This window comes from Manis javanica, chromosome 11 (genome assembly GCF_040802235.1).
Source record: "Manis javanica isolate MJ-LG chromosome 11, MJ_LKY, whole genome shotgun sequence".
Lineage (NCBI taxonomy): Eukaryota > Metazoa > Chordata > Mammalia > Pholidota > Manidae > Manis > Manis javanica.
In genome coordinates this window covers 96,705,599-96,724,482 of record NC_133166.1, presented here as the reverse complement: position 1 = coordinate 96,724,482, position 18,884 = coordinate 96,705,599, and the positions used below count along the sequence as shown (strand labels likewise).

Sequence of the window (18,884 nt, the reverse complement as noted above, 5' to 3'; positions counted from 1 at the left end):
TTAAAGAAAACTGACCTATTTATGCATTGCCAAATTTTTAGGCTTATCGTCATGCACAGATTCCTCATCCAGCCTTGGATGGAGGCACCCAGGTCCCTAACTCCCAGGTAAAAATGCGAGTGCTCCATCTGGCCGAGGGAACTGAAAATGTTAGTTGCTATGGGTGCCCAAAAGAGGCTACCTTCAGTGAAGTATTGTCAACTAATTACGTGCTTGGAATCCCAGATAACCTTTGGGTAGTCTTTTCTAATAAAACACATTTTTTTTGGTAGGAGTTTTAAAAGTGAAAACTTGTCTCCGCCTTTGAGCCCCCTTATTCTCCTGGGTATTCCAAAACATCAGGGACTTCCATATTCTACTCTGAGGTATTATACACATCGTCTGCATGTTGAACAGGACTCTAAATTTGGTGTCCAAAAATATTGTTGCTCTATGATGACTGCACCCTAAAGTCATGTGTAGACTTTGAATCATTACTGTAAGTAGCCACTCTTTTGGTATGGATTCTTCTCTTCCTAGCTGTTGTTGGATCTAAAGCAAATAACTGAACCTTTCTGTGCTTCTGTTTCCGCGTGGGAAATAATAACACGAATTCCTGCTTTACAGGTGTGTATTGAGGATAGATAAAACATGCAAGTGCTTGACACAGTCCCGCACCGCCTTCGGCGACGGAATGTGCTCTTCTGCTCTGTACTCAGGTTTTCCGAGTGACCCCGCCCAGGCTCAGGGACCGGAACCTGGGAGGACGTGTACGGAAAAGAGTGTAGAGTGCAAGGGGTCAGAGTGCAAAGGTGAAAAAGCAGTGATTGAGGCAGTGTGTGAAAAGTCTGAGGGGAAGTCTCTGGACTCTGGGTTACCTTGGCGACCTCGGCCAGAGGAACAGTTGCAGAGGCCTCAGGCTGCCGCCTTTCTATGCCCCGCCCTCCCATTGGTTTAGCTCCGCCTTTCTAGGGGTTGAAAAAGGACACCGACACCGACGCGGTTGCCTAGCGATACTCTCTTCCCAGGATGCCTAGGGTGTTGTGTTTCTTTGGGCCAATCAGAGAGGAGCAGCTCCTCACTGCGGGCCAATAGATTGCGGGTCCCGGGCCCGCGACGGTTAAACGGGGCTGGACGCTGGGCGGCCAGGCAGCAGGCTCGCAGGAGGGTCTGGGTCGGTGAATGCAGCTCCGGGCTGCAGCGCGACCTGCGGGAATCCCGCGGCGGGCCTGGCCATGCCGACTCGGGCGGAGGACTATGAGGTGCTGTACACCATTGGCACGGGCTCCTACGGCCGCTGCCAGAAGATCCGGAGGAAGAGCGACGGCAAGGTGAGCGCGGGCCCCTTCCCTGGCTCCGCCCTTGCCGCGGTGTCGCCGGCCTTGGCGGGAGCGCCCTCGGCCGCGGAGGGGAAGCGGGAGGTCTGGGCTGTGGGTCTTGGAGGCAGGGTGCCCAGAAGACTCGGCCGTCTCCCCCCGGTCTGCGCCTGTCCCGGGTCACTCGAGGCATGGGAGACTGCGTCTTTTGATCTTTTTTTTTCTGTTTGTCCCTTGTCTACTTCCATCCTTTTTCCGGTTTCGACCTGCTGAAGGCCTTTAGTTGGTGATAGGTAGCTAACTCCTGAGCTTTTTTAGAGAACAGTTGCTCTCCCAGACCTGAGAAAGGGGCGAGACCGCCAGAACCTGGAACCTGATGTCCTGCAGTCAGAAATCATTTTAAATGTCCATTATTCTGATTGATATTTCCCTATGTGTGTAGGTAGACCCTATACAGAAAGAAACAACAGAGTGGAAACTGGCTGGCTGCTGATGGAGGGACCGGTCCGTACTACGGTCTCTCACCCTGGAAAAGGTTGAGACTGGCTGGAATCGTGGGACTTTGACTCTCTCTGCCCCAGCTTTGGCCAAAGTACCTTTTGCCAACCTCTCACAAAGCAACTGAATGTAGGGGGTCAGAGGAGTCCTAACGTGCCTTATCCCCTTCTTTCCCCATGCATCACTGACTGCTTAAAAATTAGAGGAAGATTATGGAAATAAACTCAGGAGTTCTTAAGTTCATTGAGCTAAATTAGATGACAGTGGCTGTATGATCTCCTTACTAAAGCAGTCATTTCAAAAAATTTAATTTGGAACATTCGTTCTTTGTTTTTGAGTAGATTGAGTTCATTCAGACCTTGGATATTCTATATTTCAGTTATTAGTTTGGAAAGAGCTTGACTATGGCTCCATGACAGAAGCCGAGAAACAAATGCTCGTTTCTGAAGTGAATTTGCTTCGTGAACTGAAACATCCAAACATCGTCCGTTACTATGACCGAATTATTGACCGAACCAACACAACACTGTACATTGTAATGGAATACTGCGAAGGAGGGGACCTGGCTAGTGTAATTACAAAGGGAACCAAGGACAGGTAAATTACCCTTTAAAGTATGAGCTGAAAATGGACCGAGTTTTGTTTCTTTTAAACATCCTATTTTATGATCAGGGACAAAGTACTTAGTAATGTAGACGAGTGTTCTATTTATTTGGTGTGTTCGCAGTACTTTAGAAAAATCCCTGGTGAATCAACAGCCATATTTCATGTCAAAATAATTTATCTCTCTGTTATACACTTTGAAAACTAGATTACTCACACCATCTCATTTTTTAATGGTTTTATTCAGATGTTATGTGCCATTTTGCTACTTTGATTTCAGACAGTACTTAGATGAAGAGTTTGTTCTTCGAGTGATGACCCAGTTGACCCTGGCCCTGAAGGAATGTCACAGACGAAGCGATGGTGGTCATACTGTGCTGCATCGGGATCTGAAACCAGCCAATGTTTTCCTGGATGGCAAGCAAAATGTTAAGCTTGGTGACTTTGGGTTAGCCAGAATTTTAAACCATGATACGAGTTTTGCAAAAACATTTGTTGGCACGCCTTATTACATGTCTCCTGTAAGTATTTCAGGATTCAGATATGTTTTTAACCACTTAATGCTCAGCATTCAAATGCAAGGAAATTGAAGTTTTTGTTTGTTTCGCAATATCTCCAATGGCCAAGGATTCAATAAGGCTGTTTCATTTTAAATTTATATTTTCCAAATGAACTACCAGACCATTAAACTCCTCTATATCAGCAATCCAAGTCGAGCTTTCATTGCATGACTACCAAGTGCTAAGTTCTTGGATTACAAAGATGAAATAGGTTTTGTTTCTGTCCTCAAGAGAGCAATTCCCAAAGTGCCGTAGATCCTAGACACCAGCGTTTATGCATTTGGAGTGTTGGTTTAAAATGCAGAATCCTGGGCCCCAGATCCAGTGAATTTGGATTTCTGGACAGGTCCTTGCACTCTGCTCCCCAACAGCACCCCACACATTTTATTGTGGACTTGTATTTTAACAGACTTTCTAGATGATTCTTGTGTAGGCAGATGCATGGCCCACTCGCTTCAGATACCACATTTTTAGTGTTAACTTTTTGTGTGTGTTCTTTTTTGGCGCCTTTTCCTACAGTGAGCTGCAGAGTCCACCCCCTTAACCATTTCCTCTATTGATGGATATTTTGTTTCCAAAATTTATCATCCTAGGAAGCACTGCCATGCCTATCTTTGCAGAATTATCCCTTGATCCTTTTGGTTCTCTTTGGGATGCATGTATCAAAATGAGATTACTGGGTTAAAGGGCGTGAACTGTTCATGACTCTCTGGATATTGCCTGATGGCTTTTAAAAAGCTCGAATCAGTAAGTGATAACACTGGGGTGTTGTGATGAAATCTAAGCAGATAAAAAAGAGATATTTATTAATTTTTAGCAGGTCACAAACATTTCTAGGATTTTCTAAATCTCTTTTAGTTATGTTAACTGATCTATTATAAATTAATGATGATGTTTTTGCTAAGATTAGACATGGCCAGAACAGTGTCATTTTCTCAGTGGATCAAATTCCAAATAAAAAGCCTTTACCATAAAGGAAAACTCTCCGGAAGTGGTTCTTGGAAAATTTGAAACCTTTGTAATTCTTTTGTTCGTTTTCCCTCCTGCACTTATAATTAGACAGGTTCAGCCTTCCCTAAGGCATTGATTGTTGGGAAGTGGTATTAGACTCACCTGCTAGACTTTAAAACACTAAGAAGCCATCTGTAAATTTTGGCACTTGCCTCTGTGTCCTCATTTGAAAATAAGAGCCAGGGTGTACAGGTGTTACTGTAAGTGTGGAAGAAGGGCAAACATTAACATAGAAAATGAGAGTATTTCTGTGGTTCATACAGTGGACTAAGGGAAAAATATATACATGAATAATTCAGTCATTTATGTCTATATCCATTTAAATACAGGCTAGATATACATCTTGGTTATTCTGGGATCTTTTTCTGGTTCTTTTAAAATGGAGTTTCTAGATTATGAATGCCTTCAAGGGTAGAGGGTAGAGGTCTCATATTCACCTTTGAATTGCCAGTGCCTTGTTACACTAACACTTTAATATTTGTGAATGCATCATATATGATGAAATATATTAGGGTAAGATCATTGCCTTTCTTCCATTATAAATTTGAAGATACGGTAGAGAATACCATCTCCTGTTACTATGATACGAGTTCTGACATAAGCTGAATCAGCCTTTGTATTTGAAATTTTTGTTACAGATAAATATCTGATGTAAAATTTTTTCCTTTGTTTTTCTTGAGTGACTATTACCAAATTTTAAGGTTCTGTTTTTGTCTCTGGGGTAATTTTACAAGTTTTAAAACAAAATAGACCTTTAACACCTTCTACTTTCTTGCCCTTTTCTCCCCTAAGGAACAAATGAGTCGCATGTCCTACAATGAGAAATCAGATATCTGGTCACTAGGTTGTTTGCTCTATGAACTGTGTGCATTAATGTAAGTATGATGAAGACAGATTTCTAGTCTGAAGTTCACACCAGAGGTTTGTCGCCTTTCACTGGGTTCAGCTTTCTGAGCATGAGTGCATGTTCAAATCTACAAGAATTATACCCGGGTTAAAATTAAGGTAAATGGACAGATTAGAAATATAACTTACAAATTAATAGTATAACCCACCAGTCTGGATCTGGACTTGTTCAAGCTTCTAACCTGGTTCCGTGCTCCCCTGTTAGAAGGCACTCAGCTCAAGGCGAGAGCATGTAGGTCAGGCCAGTAACAGAAATCTGCTGTCAGGATGTGGAGAAACGAACAAAGACCTGGGGAGAGGTCTGGGGACTTGGAGAGCAAGAAAGAACTCCAGTTCCTTCACTTTTCACCTTTTACCTCTATCCCTTCTAACTACTGTGTAGAGCAGTGGTTCTCAGCCGGGGAGGGGGAATCTGTTTTGCTCCCCCATGGGATATTTGACAATGTCTGGAGACATTTTTGGTCTTCAGTTTCATAGACGTGGTGGACAGAGGCCAGGGATGCTGTAAAATGTGCTTCAATGCAAGGACAGCTCCCGCAACAAAAAAATACATGACCCCAGATGTCAGTAGGGCCAAGATTAGCCACAGAAGAAAATCTCAAAATCAGAAATGTAAATATAAACTGGAACTTAAACTATGCCTCGATTTGGTTTCTGTGAAATATTTTCATAAAAAAAAAAATTCCTCCCTTCCCCCCTGTTCTCCAGGCCTCCATTCACAGCTTTCAACCAGAAAGAACTAGCTGGAAAGATCAGAGAAGGCAAATTCAGGCGAATTCCTTATCGTTACTCTGATGAATTGAATGACATTATTACGAGGATGTTAAATTTAAAGGTAAAGTCTGTACAATTATATATTTCCTGTTTCTCTCCATAACTCTTTGGAGTGTTATGTTCCCTCTCATAGAGCAATGAGACTGAAGAAACATTAAATGCATCTCCTTAGGTAAATCCACTCTGTTAAGACAAGTGAAAACATCATGTAAATTTGGAAAATTGCACGTCCTTGCTGGCTACCTTCTGTGCTTTCTTTATGTCTGCTCCCACTCTGCCATCCTAACACAGTTGGTGACAAAAAGGACTCGAGTCATCAGTTCCCCTTCTTTGCCTACCTCAGAGTGGCAGGTGGTGAGGGAGGGAGTTGGAAGGAGGACTTTATTACTCTGCCTCTAACTCCAGCTGAGAGATTAGAGACCAGAGACAGGGGTGTGTTGGGGAGTGTGGGGGTGGCTAAAAAATGTAGAGGGAAAACTTGAATAAAGCGATTATGTGGAAAAAATGTGGCCAAGGGATGGGAAGGGAGATGTATAAGGCCAGGCAGATGTCAGAGTAGAAGTTAAATGCTGTGGGATGGCAAAGGAGGATCCAGGCGAAGTAACAGGAGAGGTGAGAGAGGATGCTGTTGAAGTCCAGAGACACAAGGGCAGTGCTCGCCCCAGGACAGACCTAGGAATGCCGCCGAGCACGGGCACTGAGCTCCCAGCTTCCTAGGAAGGCCACGGGGAACAAATGAGGGCTGAAACCCTCATGGCCTCGTGGGCCCAGGATCGCAGAGTTCAAACCTCCAGGGAACGTCTTTCAGGGGGTCGATATTTTGCCTTGGAAATACATATACTTTTAACTTAACTGCTCTTTTTGGATGAGTACTCTGGTGTGAAATCTGACTGTAACACTGAATATTTTTTTCCCCAGGATTACTACCGCCCTTCTGTTGAAGAAATCCTGGAGAATCCTTTAATAGCAGACTTGGTTGCGGAAGAGCAGAGGAGAAATCCGGAGAGAAAGGGGCGACGATTAGAAGAACCAGAGAAGCCGCAGGAGTCCAGCCCCGTGCTGAGCGAGCTGAAGCTAAAGGAAATACAGTTACAGGAGCGAGAGTGGGCCCTCAAAGCAAGGGAAGAAAGGCTGGAGTGTGAGTCTCAACAGGGGGAAGCCAAAGAGAGCTGCAGGGGTTACTTGATGTGTGAAAATCTTTTTGAATGGAGTATTTTATATATGTGTATATTGTGAATACTTGAGAAACCAAAATACCTATTGTAAAATGTGTAAAGCAAGCTTGCGGGCACCTTCATGTCGAGTCCCTTCTCCGAAATCAGGTGCTCTCATTATGCCATTGAAGTTTTTCCTTTGGAAAGGAAGGTGCAATAATAAAAACCACTACTTCCACCTGCCGATCTGGCTGATCCCACACAGTCCAGCTCTGAAATCCTGTAGTATGCAGCACTAAATACGTTCGGGCAGTTCAGATGAGAATGAGTACAGGGTGTTTTACGTACAAGATACTCTGGTGGGTGTCAGGTGATTGGGAGCTAGTTCGTTTTCGGTGTTGCAGGTCTGTCTACTCCATCAAGTGAGAGCTGTGCCAAGGCTTTAGAACGGCAGCAGGAGCAGCAGCCGAGAGGCTCTGCCTTTCAGCATTAGGGACGAGAGGCGGGGCTGTGACCCGTGCGGCTCACCTGATAGAGCTTCTGCGGCTTTATGCCCAACGCAGACTTATATATAATGTTTTTGCTACTTAAATGTGTTTATAAAGTGTCCAGTGCATGAGTTGATGCATCACTTCCCAATGAAAATTGTACAGTACTGTGAGGTAGGCTTTCTGTAGAGGTATAACATATGCTTACTGGGACACCTGTTTCTGACTGTTCTGTCAGAAGAATTCCGAACAACAACAAAAAAGAAAAAAACCCAAGACTTATTAAAACTTTCCCCAGCGTTTTGTAATTTCATAGTAACAACCGAAATCTGAGCTTTCTAAATCCTGGGCCTTGAATAAATACTAGCCTTTGTCACTGATGTAAAGAAGAGCCCCCCACCTTGTGGCCTTCCCTTCCCCGTGGGTGCTGCCCTTCTCAGGAGAAGGAGGGTTTATCCTGTGAAGCCGGGTAACAGCTGGACAGGGAACCGCTGGCGCCCGTTGTCAGGGGAGACAGAGATGGCTTTAGTTTTTTGTTTTCCCAAGTGAGTTCCTTCCCCACAGCATGACCCGAGGTTGGAGCTAACGCTGTGCTTGCGCTTAAACCAGTCCTTACTAAGCCCAGGTAAACCAGTCCTTACTAAGCCCAGGACAACATGCAGCGTCCCAGCGCGCCGCCCGGGAACCCCGCGCGGTAGGTGCCGCTGTACACGCCGAGGAGGCCCCGCGCAAAGCGCTCCTCGCCGGGTGGCCCGGCCCGCCGCGCTCAGTCACCGGGAAGAGGAGCAAATGTACGTTGTTGGATGTCCGAAGCCGCTTACTCAGTTCTTTCGTTCCATGCCCTTTGTAAAGAGAAGGAGCGTGAGCTTTGTGTTCGTGAGCGGCTGGCGGAGGACAAGCTGGCGAGAGCGGAGACTCTGATGAGGAACCACAGCCTGCTGAAGCAGCACCCGGCCCTGCCTCCGGCGTGCGGCCCAGGTACGGGAACGGGAACGAGCCCCGTCAACGCGGGCTGCTGCCCCCGACGGAGACTGGGTGCTGGCCCAGCAGGGATTTGCTGACCCTGTTCGTTTACGGAGTCTCCAGCTCTGAGATGGAGTTAATGGAGAATCTGCATTTCAATGAAAATAAGCTTTCCATTTAGAGCCGTGATTTACTACGGGCTGGGTCCACAGTCCTGAGGCAGTGAGTCAGAATTTTATCTTTGATTTTGTTTGCCTCATCAAACTACATGTGTAGTATTTGATATTTATTTTTTAAAGCTGACACCTTTTAAGAAATGCTATGCATTTCAGATTTTTCTCTGGGTGTATTATTATGAAAACTACATTTCTTTCCATTTGTGAGCAAAAATCCTAGCATTTTACTATAGGCACACGACTAAATAATACACACCACGTCCTTCATAGACAGTACGGCCCAAAGTGTGATAAAGCACCTGTAGAATGGGCCGGGGATCTTTGCTAAAACCCACACACACTGAAACGTGTTTGTCAGAACTTGATTGTTTAATATCCACGTGCTCTGTGTGTTTCCCTGGTACACAGACAGTCAGCCTTTGGGTGGGCGTTGTCCCATCGCTCCACTCTGTGGACACCTGGTCGGTGTGCCTACCAGTGGACCACCTCTGACAAGTTTTCTCCACTTCACAGAAACCCTTTGTCTGACTTAATCTACTCTAAGAGTATGGAAAGTGCAAAGTGTTAAAATCTTTTCTCCTGATTTCTTTATGACACAAATTGTTTTATATAAAGTTTCTGTTGATTTTAAAATTTGAGTCTGAGTTTACAGTGAAATTTGAGTTTTCATGGGTCACCCTTCCCTGAAGGGCGGCACGTATAAAGGCTGTCATTTCTGTCTTGAATAAATTGAGAGAATCTTGTCACTTTTGTGAGCATGACAGCATTTTGTAAACAGAATAGACAAAAGAACTAAGTTTGGTGATCACAGTACTTTATAGTAATAAGTGATGGAGATAAATGACACTAGTGATAGAATTAAATAAGGATCATATCAAACTTTGGCTTCATCTCTGTTAAAATACCATTTCAGTATTTTTATAGTATTTATTTCAGCTTAGATTCCACACTCATTCATAGAAACAAAACTGTGGCAGATTGATGAGAAATTTTTATCTGAGTTTCATGCATCAACCTATTGCAGAGAATCACTGAAAGCCTAGCAGGAATGGCTTTTCCAGTTCAGCTTGGCCCGAGCGCCTTTGAGTAAAGGATGAAGAGAGCTAGAGAGGGACGATGCGTTTCACTTCCTAGGACACACAGACAGGTTTAGGAATCTGCCTTGTGCAAGTCATGGCAAATACTTAAAAGGAGCTGAAGGAATTGAGTGTCTACAGGGTAAGAGATCTTTTAAAGTACTGAGTGTGTAGGTACTCAACAAGATAAGCCCCCAGGCAGTGGGGAGGGGATGCAGTGGTGAGCTCAGGACTGTTGGAAGTATCCTGTCCCCAGTCCGTGGGCTATAAACTTCAGGCAGGAGGAAAACGGAACTAATGGCGGCCATCACTGTAACAGCTTCTCCTTTTTAAAGCTCTTCTTAATCTATTGAATGAAATACTAATTCTTTTTCTAAACACTTTTCTTTATTATAAAACTATCCCACTAGTAAGATTTACAGTTTACATTGTTGATTTATAAATGTGCAGGTATTTGTGCTAACAACGTGGACGTGTTTGGAACAGCGGAATTAGGGTCTGAAGCAGTCAGGTTTGAGGCAGTGTATGAAACGGAGTCAGGCGACAGCTGGAGCGCCGTGTCTCTCTGTGTGGCCTGCTCCTGCCTCAGGGTCTGGCCCTCTCTTTGGCCGGGAGTGTTACCCACGTGGCTTCTTACTGCCTCACTTTCATCAGATCCCTGCTCAGAAGTCACCTTATTAAGAGGCTTTCATCCTTGCAAAACACCACCCACCACTTCTGTCTCCCTTTCTCAGTGTTAGGTTTCCTCACAAATGCTCCTCACGTGTGCCTGTTTGTTATAATAGTCTGCCTCCTCTGACTTGCGGAGGCCCTTTGTTTGGTCCACCGTGGCCCATACAATGAGCTCAGTAAATATTTGAGTGTATTTCCTTTAAATAAACACAAAGGAAAAACAAAGAGGTTTGGAATTCAAACCTGCAAGGACCCAACCCCCAGATAGTTCTGTCAGCAGCTAAGAGCGTAGGTGTTTGAAGTGAGTTTTTCATGTGAAAAGCAGTTTCCCTACACTGTTAAATTGATTTACCTCTTCCTTGCTGAATTTGCCTAGGTTCTTTTTGAAGCAAGTTTCTGGTCAGTTAAGCTACTTTGAAATAAGTGTTCTTGAATATTTAATGAAAACTGTAGGTGATCTCAGTAAGAAAGCTTCTGCTTCCATGCTTTTCTGGAAGTAACATCATCTAGGTAAAATGGCACTCATTTTCAAAAATAGAGATTAATAACATTGATTTCCAGGAGTTTTATATTGTGGCTCGTAATCCTCAGTCCATTAAACCTTAAGAGAAAAGCTGATTGTTAGGAGAATAAATGTCTTCTTTGATTTTTGGCATCCTCCAGAATTATTTTTGCAGTGCCTTGGGTTGGAAGGCTGATGGATGCCCCTAACCTGTCCCACGGAAAAGAAGACAGGTATCCAGATTTCAAATGTCAACTGGAAGAGCAAATATTCTTGGTAAGTCTGATAAGAACTCCTGTTCGAGTAACTCAAAACCCTTTTTTCTTTCCAAAGAACATTTTGATCTTCCATCCTCGGTAATTAAGAAGAAAGTTCATTTTGGTGGGGAAAGTAAAGAAAACGTCCCGAGTGAGAATTCTGAGGGTCAGCTCACCTCCAAATCCATGTGCAAAGACCTGAAAAAGAGGCTTCACGCTGCGCAGCTGCGGGCCCAAGCCCTGTCAGACATGGAAAAAAATTACCAGCTGAAAAGCAGACAGATTCTGGGCATGCGCTAGCCTCGCAGAGACGTAGGACTGGGTGTAGTTTTTAGTTCTGCCAGCCCTTTAAAGATCCGTGTTCCGCTGCTGTGGCTTGATATGCTGGCTTCCATGAGCCATGCCTTTTGTATAGCAAGAGTGATATTTTGCAATTGCTTTTGTTGTTCTTCAGCAACAATTGTGCATGTGTCCACACCCTTCATTTTTCTTTCTTTTTTAAAGAACACTTTATAGGATGACACTTTCTTGGTTGTTTGGGCTTTTAATTCTGTGTGTGATTACTACTGGAACATTAAGTGTTACACTCTAAATACTGGAGAAAAATAATTTTACGAAAAAAATATTCACCCAGGAGTAGCATTGACTGAGAAGTTTTAAATGAGTGGTGTGCTTAACAATGGCCAGATCTAGATTTCAAGTTTAAGTCTGAGGTTTTTAATGTTCTTGAGCTTAGAAAATGTAGCGGGATGCAGACAGGTCTTGAATTCCTTGACCTCTTGCTTAGAAATCTCCTACTGCTCTAGGGCAAATCTCCTCTTTGGTGGAAATCCATCATTGTGATGTGTATATTCTTTTTTCCCTTTTTACTGTATTTAACTGTATATAAGCTGGCTGTCGTTTACTATCTCTTTCTCGCGAAATAAAAGAATGCTTTAGTTTTCCTGTCTCTTGCATTTGCTAATCTTAGTTGGAGGGATTCTGCATTTGTGATTCACAGCATTAGAGGGCAGGGAAGCGATGGTGGATCTGATGCTCATGGCCGTTTATTCCCATGTCGCTCACCCGTGTAGGCTAGTGGTCCTTAACCAGGACAGTTGTGCCCCCCCCCCACCCCCACCCAGGATAGAAGAAGTATCTGGAGACTGGAGGGGATGAAGCGGGGGGAGGGTACTTCTGGCATCCAGGGGGTGGAGGCCAGGAGTGCTGCCCGTCATCTACAGCGCACAGGGCAGCTCCTGCAGCAAAACGCCACTGGAGACACCGATCTAAGCTAAAACTTGTCAGAACATGCCCCCTCTCGAAGGAAACTGATTTGGGGTTCCATGGGTTGTTTTTAAGATATGTCTGATTTTGAATAGGAATTAGTCCCTGCTGTGCCCATCACATTTTTCATGTGATGTTTTCCTAGCAGTGCTATTCTTTTCAGCTTAATGAAATGAGACCAAGTTAGGAAGGGGTAATAATACATGGGAAGAGATTGCTCCTTTATTAGCTATTACAGGTTTATTATATAGTTGGTAATGTAGTTCCATCCAAGAAAAATGATGTTGAAACACAGAAGCTGATTGTGGCATACCTGTGATTAATCCTAACAGGGCCTCTTGGACATAAATATTGAGTATAATTTGCAGGGCCCAGAGCAAAATAGAAATTTCAGGCTCCTTGCTCAAAAAGCGTAAAACATTAAAGGTACATACAAAAGCCTTGTCCTTTCTTCCAAGTTCTCTGTTTATTGCGGTGTGGTTTGCTATTTAATGTCCTAAGCAAAAGAAAAAATTGTAAATTACCAGCATGATTTCATTATTCAACTTTTCTGTTGTGTGATGCCAATTTTAAATGCAAATAGCACACTTAGCTCATGTGTAAATCACTGAAATAAGGTAATTCATGTTTGGTGGCTCATCTGGGAGAGTGCCTCAAGCTGGCCAGGAGAGACACACAGATCCTGTGGCAGGCATCTGGGCCCCCTGACTTGTGCTTGCGTGGTTTCCCTTCCTGCCAGCCACCAGACCTACACGCTGCCAGGCTGGAGAAGTCGAGCCAGGGGTCTCCCTTTCCATCAGGCCCACTGCCCCAACCACAGCAGACAGGTCCCCCCGAGGATCTTTACACCTCCAAAACTGGGACTTCTTTGTATCTGGGTCACCCCGTCAAGATACAGCCACTGGTTGGCAGCCCACCAGCCACACCTTGGGGGCTGGCAGCCTCAGGAGGTGGAAAGGCATTAGGTGGCAGCTACTGCCATATACTGTCCTGAGATGCTTCAGGCACCAGTGCATGTCTCTGACCCTCCCCTTGCCTTGCCAGGCCCTTCAGGTGCAGAGTGTGGCAGTGGTCCCGGGGCGCAAGCAGGGAGAGAAGGTGGGGTAGGACCTGGTACACCAGGAGTGGGGGAGCTGGTATTGGGAGGCAGACCATGCCTGACCTGAGGCTCTCAGCCCCTACACCTGCACCATTGTCCCACTGGACTTAATTTACAAAACAGAAATTCAAAGACACAACTATTAAGAATTCCAAGACTACAACGACAGAGCATTTAACCCCAGGTGCCAGGCCCTTCTGAATGCATGTGTGGGGCCTCTGTGATGCACTCTTGCAAGAGGAAACCCTTTCCTATGTTTGAGAATGCAAGTTTTCATTTTTAAATCGGGGCATGTTGAGACAGCTCCTCTAGTTTTCCCCATCTTAGATTCCACTTTCATCATTTTCATTCTTTATTCATTCAATCAATAAACAATTGGTGAGCACCTACTATGAGCCGGGCACTGTTTTAAGGGGCTGAAGGTACAGCGGGAAGGGACATGAAAGCCCTGCCCTCGTGGAGATGCCATTCAGTGGGGAAGGATTGTTGAGAGGTGCTAAGGAGCAGAATGACGCTGGCGGGGAGTAGGGAGTGGGGTGCAGTTTTAAGGAGAGATGGTCAGTGCCGCAGGAAAAGGAGGCTGGCGGGACGGTAGGTTGAGCTGGGGGGTGGAGGAGAAAAGGAAAGGGGGCTTGAGTCGTGGGGAGAGAAGGGAAGAGGATACCAGCAGGGGAAGTGGAAGTTGAGCATAACGAGATGCAACACGGCGGAACCTGAAAGTAGGCAAAGGCTTGCGCACAGAAGTTTGTAGTCTGTGAGGGTCTCCTCTCAACCCACTATAAAGCCAGTAAAAAAACCTTGTTTCCTGTTCACCTCTAAATCTGGGAGCATGTCGGGGTATTTGGGCAATGATGGTAGATTAGAAGGGGGTCTCTGATGGGGGGCAGGGAGAGTCCTCCCAAGCGATGTTTCTCCAGCATCTCTTTCTAAAATCTTTCTAAGGTGCTCTACTAGACACCAACACCATACTTACCATTACAGAGTGCCTGGTTAAACAAAAATGAGTTTTACGGAGCACGGCCTGCTTATAAGCATTTGAAAAAGGGTCATTGGATTTGAGTAAGATTGACGGGCTGCTCTGCGAGGCGGCAGCCACAAGGTGGCGCCACGGCTCTGTTAGACGGGAAGTCCCACAGGGCATCGGCCAGGTACTTTACTCCGGTTCTCACGCAATCCGCACAACACCCCCCGAGAAACAGACATCATTAGTGTCACATTTTACACGGGGAAACTGAAGCTCAGAGGTCAGCTTGGAAGAGGCACAGCTGGTTTCTTAACTGACATTTTGACTACAAAACTCGTGCGCTTAACTAACCCTCTACTCCTGCCTCCACGTAGCAGCAAAGGGCTAGCTTTGTTCCCAAATCATCTAGTTTCCCACACCGACGGGTTAAGGGTGATAATCCATGGCTTTACCGAAGTTTTTTGGATGACTAACAAAGGGTGGACGCAGAGCGGGCACGGTTAGGGTCCAGGGCCTTCAGGACCTGGGCGCGGGGAGGGAAGGGGAGGGCATGAGAGGTGGTTTCCAAGTAACCCCAGCAGGGCCCCGGGGCCAGTGGCTCAAAATAGCCTAGAGTGCCTCCTCCACTTCCCTCCATCTCCCCTTCGGACCCTTGGGCTGCCAGCTTCCTCCCCCCGGGCCACCTCATGCAGGCCTGTCCCATCCAGAGGTATTTGATGTTTCCAGGTGACCCTCATTCTAACGAAACGAAGTTCATTCCTCTAGGGAAGCTGGTTCCCTCAAAGACTCCAGGTAAGCCTGCCCTCCTGGGACGAACTGAGAAGGGACGCAGCGGTTTAAAAAGAAGGAAGAGAATCTGTAGGTACCAACAAGAAAGGACTGTTCCTTGTAACCTGCAGGCTGGGAGAAAAGGGATCCATGTTGGAAGGGTTTCCCAGCAAGGGGGAGGGGGAAAGCCGCCCTCCCAGGGGGGTGTGCATGCTGGTGGCTAGTCTGTGGGGTCTGTGGGCATGTGATGGGGTCTGTGGGCATGTGAGGGCGGGCCTTCCCTGGAACCCTGGCTCATTTGTCCCCCAGTCCCCCAGTGGAAGAGAAGAGGTCAGAGGCAGGTTGGGTTCAACGCCATATTCCGAGGGGCCGGCAGGGGCGCCCTTGCTTACCTCCACTCAGGCTCCTGTCCTACATTTCTACACTTGCACACAAACACAACCACCACTCCGCTTGAGCTACCGAGGTCCCGGCCATCCAAGGCTGCAGTCACTGGACTCCCTGCCACAGCCCAGCACGTCCCCCCGCCTCCGGCCGCCTAGACGGCACCCTGGCCCTCCTGATCCAATGGGCTCTTCTGTAATCTGTCACATGTTCACAGGACATGCTCACAGTGGCCGATTTGATTCACTACATTTTAGAATATAAATCTTTCCTTAAATTTGAAATGATGACATTGGTGTAAAAATCCCTTTAGTATGGAAGCATATATAGTAAAAATTGAAAGGTAAAAGTTCCCTCACCCACATCACTTTCTGTCTCACTTTCCAGAAGTAGCTGCTAACAATGTGGTGTTTGGTGTTTTCCTGCGGACTTCCTGTGTTGTGGGGGTGGGGACGGGTGTCGGGGTGGGGGATTCCTGGTGTCTCTGTGGATGGAAGTCTGTGGTGTGTCTACACATATATATCTGAGTATATGTATTTAAAACACTCACAAATAAGATCTCAATACATGTACTGCTCTTTAATTTGCTTTTTTCAGTTAACAATAATCTTGTCTTGTTGCTACATAAAAACTAGCTTCTTTCTTTTTTAAATAGCTGCCTTGTGTCATCTTTTGCAGTCATCCTAAAGTCATTTAGAAGGACAGCCTTACCTTGAATCTTTGAGGCAACCAGCTTGCCTGGAGTACCCAGCAGCGTGGGGAACACAGCGCCTGGTGGGCGAGGCAGGCACACGCCTTTGAAACACATTCTCACAAAGCGGTTTGCCTGCTCCAGTCACAGAATCACTGGCCTCAGCTCTGCCCTTGAGAACCTTCATGGTCACTTAAGTGGGGAAATAGTGGGCAGAGCATAAAGAAGCCTCCTGACCAGGGTTTGGCTGCTCCCCAGAATATGCTGGGAGAATCCCAGGGACACATGGCGGAGAGTCCCCAGGCTCAGACCAAAGCTGACACTAATCTCCCCTCTGCTCCCTCTCGGCCCAGTGCTGGCCCACCTGCTGTGAGAACCTTGTCCAAGTGCTTTCTCATGGGGGTCAAACTCTGAAGCCAGAAGCTGAAACACCTGACTTTGACACTCGGCAGCTGCCGGGTCTCTGGCTGGCGTGTTTAACCTCCCTGAACCTCAGTTTCCTCATCTGGAAAAAAGAGACAGTAAAACCAGTGAAGATTGAGTGGAAGACAAGTCAGGGACCTAGAACTGTACCTGCCCACAAATCTATCCAACTTGGCTTCAGGAAAGATTAAAAGCAGCTTATAGGGAAAAAAGGTTTTAATAAAATGCACATATTAAATCAGGAGGAAGGATGGGGCCAGCAAAGAGTCCAGTGTGAGGATCATCCATAATTACACATTTAGCATTGTTGGGCTACAAGTTTGGCTTTAAGCTTCCTAGCAGCCCAAGCAAAAGGGGAAAATGCTTAGTTACCCCTATAGGCCCACAAAATAAAGGCAGGGCACTTGATCAGGAAAGACCCACTTGGGTGCTGAGGTGAGAGGCACTCTGTTTTGCACACTTGCAAAGGGGACACTGTGGGGATAGGAGCACCCTCCTGGATGACTGCAGCAGTGCCAGGCCCAGGGCTCTTCCTGCCCCTCCCCTCCGTGCAGGCTGCTGGCATCACCTGATCAAGTCGGCAAAAGCCATTGTAATGGGAGAGCAGCTTTTGAAACATGTTAGTGTGTTTTCCTCTTTCACGGCTCTGTATCTTTGCCTTTTTATTTTCCCCAGTCCTATTTTTGAGAAGTATGCCCTGGGGAGGATTAGGATTATAAGAGTAAAAATACCTAGAAAAAGCAAACATCACAGTTCAGTTTGTGATGCCCAAAACACCTAGCAATATTTTTGAGTCTACTGTGTCTGCGAGTTGGGCTTTGGCAAGAGAGAAAAGGATTTCTCGTTAGGACATGGCGGGCCAGGAGCAGAGGCGAAGAGAGTGGACTATGCAGTCTGACACCAGGTAAGGGCAGAAAGCACCCCGGATGTGCTGTAAGCAGTTTTGCTGGGCAAACATCAACCTCCGCGGGAATCACCTGCGTGTCTTGTTAAACTGCAAACTCCCTTTCAGTAGGTCCAGGGTGGGGCTTGCGAGCCCATATTTCTAACAGGCTCCTGGTGGACCACTGTCTGGTGGCGAGGGCGTGAGGGCTACCAAGGTTAACGGTAAATCAAGAAGAGCCCCCCTCTTTGGGCCAGGGAATCGTGGGACGAAGATGGGCTGAGGTTGGGGGCACTGGTGGTCAGACTCCTGCATACTGGGCTTCTGGCTCCAGAGCCGGGGGGCAAGCTGGAGAGACTGAGGGGAAGGGGAAGTGCAGGGGAGCCCTTTGTGTCCTGCTCCCATGTCAAACTCTGGTGGTGGGAGCAGCTTCGGGGAAGGGAAGCTGTGGAGGGCCTGTGGCAGCGTAGGGGTGGGAGTAGCGGGTCTGACATTCTCAAAGTCCTTGGCGCCACATGCTGTAGAAGGCACTGGAGGGGACCCAGCTTCCCGCAAGTCCCCTGGGATGTTCGGTAGGAATGTGGCTGGAGGCATAGGGCTACACGTGGGCCTGGGGCTGGATGGGAGTCAGAGCCATGCTTGGAGGTCACCAGAGCTTTTGGGAACAGAGGAGGTGGCCCATGGGTTGTCTGTGCCAAGAGCATCAACCGGGGGTTACACCTGCCGTGGATGCCAGCAGCAAGGCGTCCCTGGGAGGGCCAGAGACACACTGAGCCAGCTTAGCTCATGGGTCAGACAGTCACCAAGAGCAGAGAGCCATGCAAGGGCCAGCTGGGGATCTGTGCCCACCCACTACCCTGAACAATGACGTGAGGACCGCTAACTTTCTGGATGCCATGTTCCCAAGGGGACCAGGATGGGTAATGGCTCATTAGAGCTGAATTTTGAATTCACTGAATATTTACCCCAAACCAGTCAATTAATTAGCCTATCGAATGCTCCTCTTACTACCCCACCAGGTGGAGCTTGTGACAGTATTCACTAGATTTATTATAGGAATCAGCAGCCACAACTTGCTCATCACGGCAGTGTGTGCCTTTTTTTACAGGCATGACAAAGATAATCTGTAATGCTGCTCAATGAATAGTCCTTCCTGCCCTGTAACAGAGAGCACATGCTGGCACCTTCTCAGTGGGATGAGCAGACACAGGGACACAAGGCTGGGGTTGCAAACCTGGGGAGAAAGGAGGGGTCCGTGGGAGGGGTCCCAGGCAGGTGCAAGCTGAGCAGAAGCCGCAGGGAGAGGAGACACCCAAATGGGCAGAGAGCGAGCAGAGAGGATCCGAGAAGATTTGGGCAAAGTGCGGAGGAAGGCCTTGAGTCTCTTACTACGCTCCAGCTGTAGCCACTGAGCCAGGACCTGGGAAGTGAGATAGGCATTCCACGTGTCCATCCGTGTGGCTCACCCTCT

At 46.7% G+C, this 18,884-nt stretch overlaps 1 protein-coding gene and 1 long non-coding RNA gene across 2 annotated transcripts; one reads left to right on the top strand and one right to left on the bottom strand.

Moving 5' to 3' along the window:
* The first annotated feature begins 1,052 nt into the window (after nucleotides 1–1,052).
* NEK2 (NIMA related kinase 2) lies at nucleotides 1,053–12,724 on the top strand. The gene is given in 8 exon segments (XM_037015365.2): nucleotides 1,053–1,310; nucleotides 2,173–2,390; nucleotides 2,677–2,917; nucleotides 4,760–4,842; nucleotides 5,582–5,708; nucleotides 6,566–6,785; nucleotides 8,142–8,267; nucleotides 11,012–12,724. Coding segments are annotated over 8 exon segments (1,335 nt in total). The 5' UTR covers nucleotides 1,053–1,214; the 3' UTR covers nucleotides 11,236–12,724.
* On the bottom strand, nucleotides 2,697–16,248 carry LOC118971856 (uncharacterized). Its single transcript, XR_005060566.2, has 3 exons — nucleotides 16,128–16,248; nucleotides 4,070–4,165; nucleotides 2,697–2,806 (listed from the first exon to the last, which is right to left on the bottom strand). It is a non-coding gene; the product is annotated as an uncharacterized lncRNA (long non-coding RNA).
* Between the last annotated feature and the right edge of the window lie 2,636 nt (nucleotides 16,249–18,884).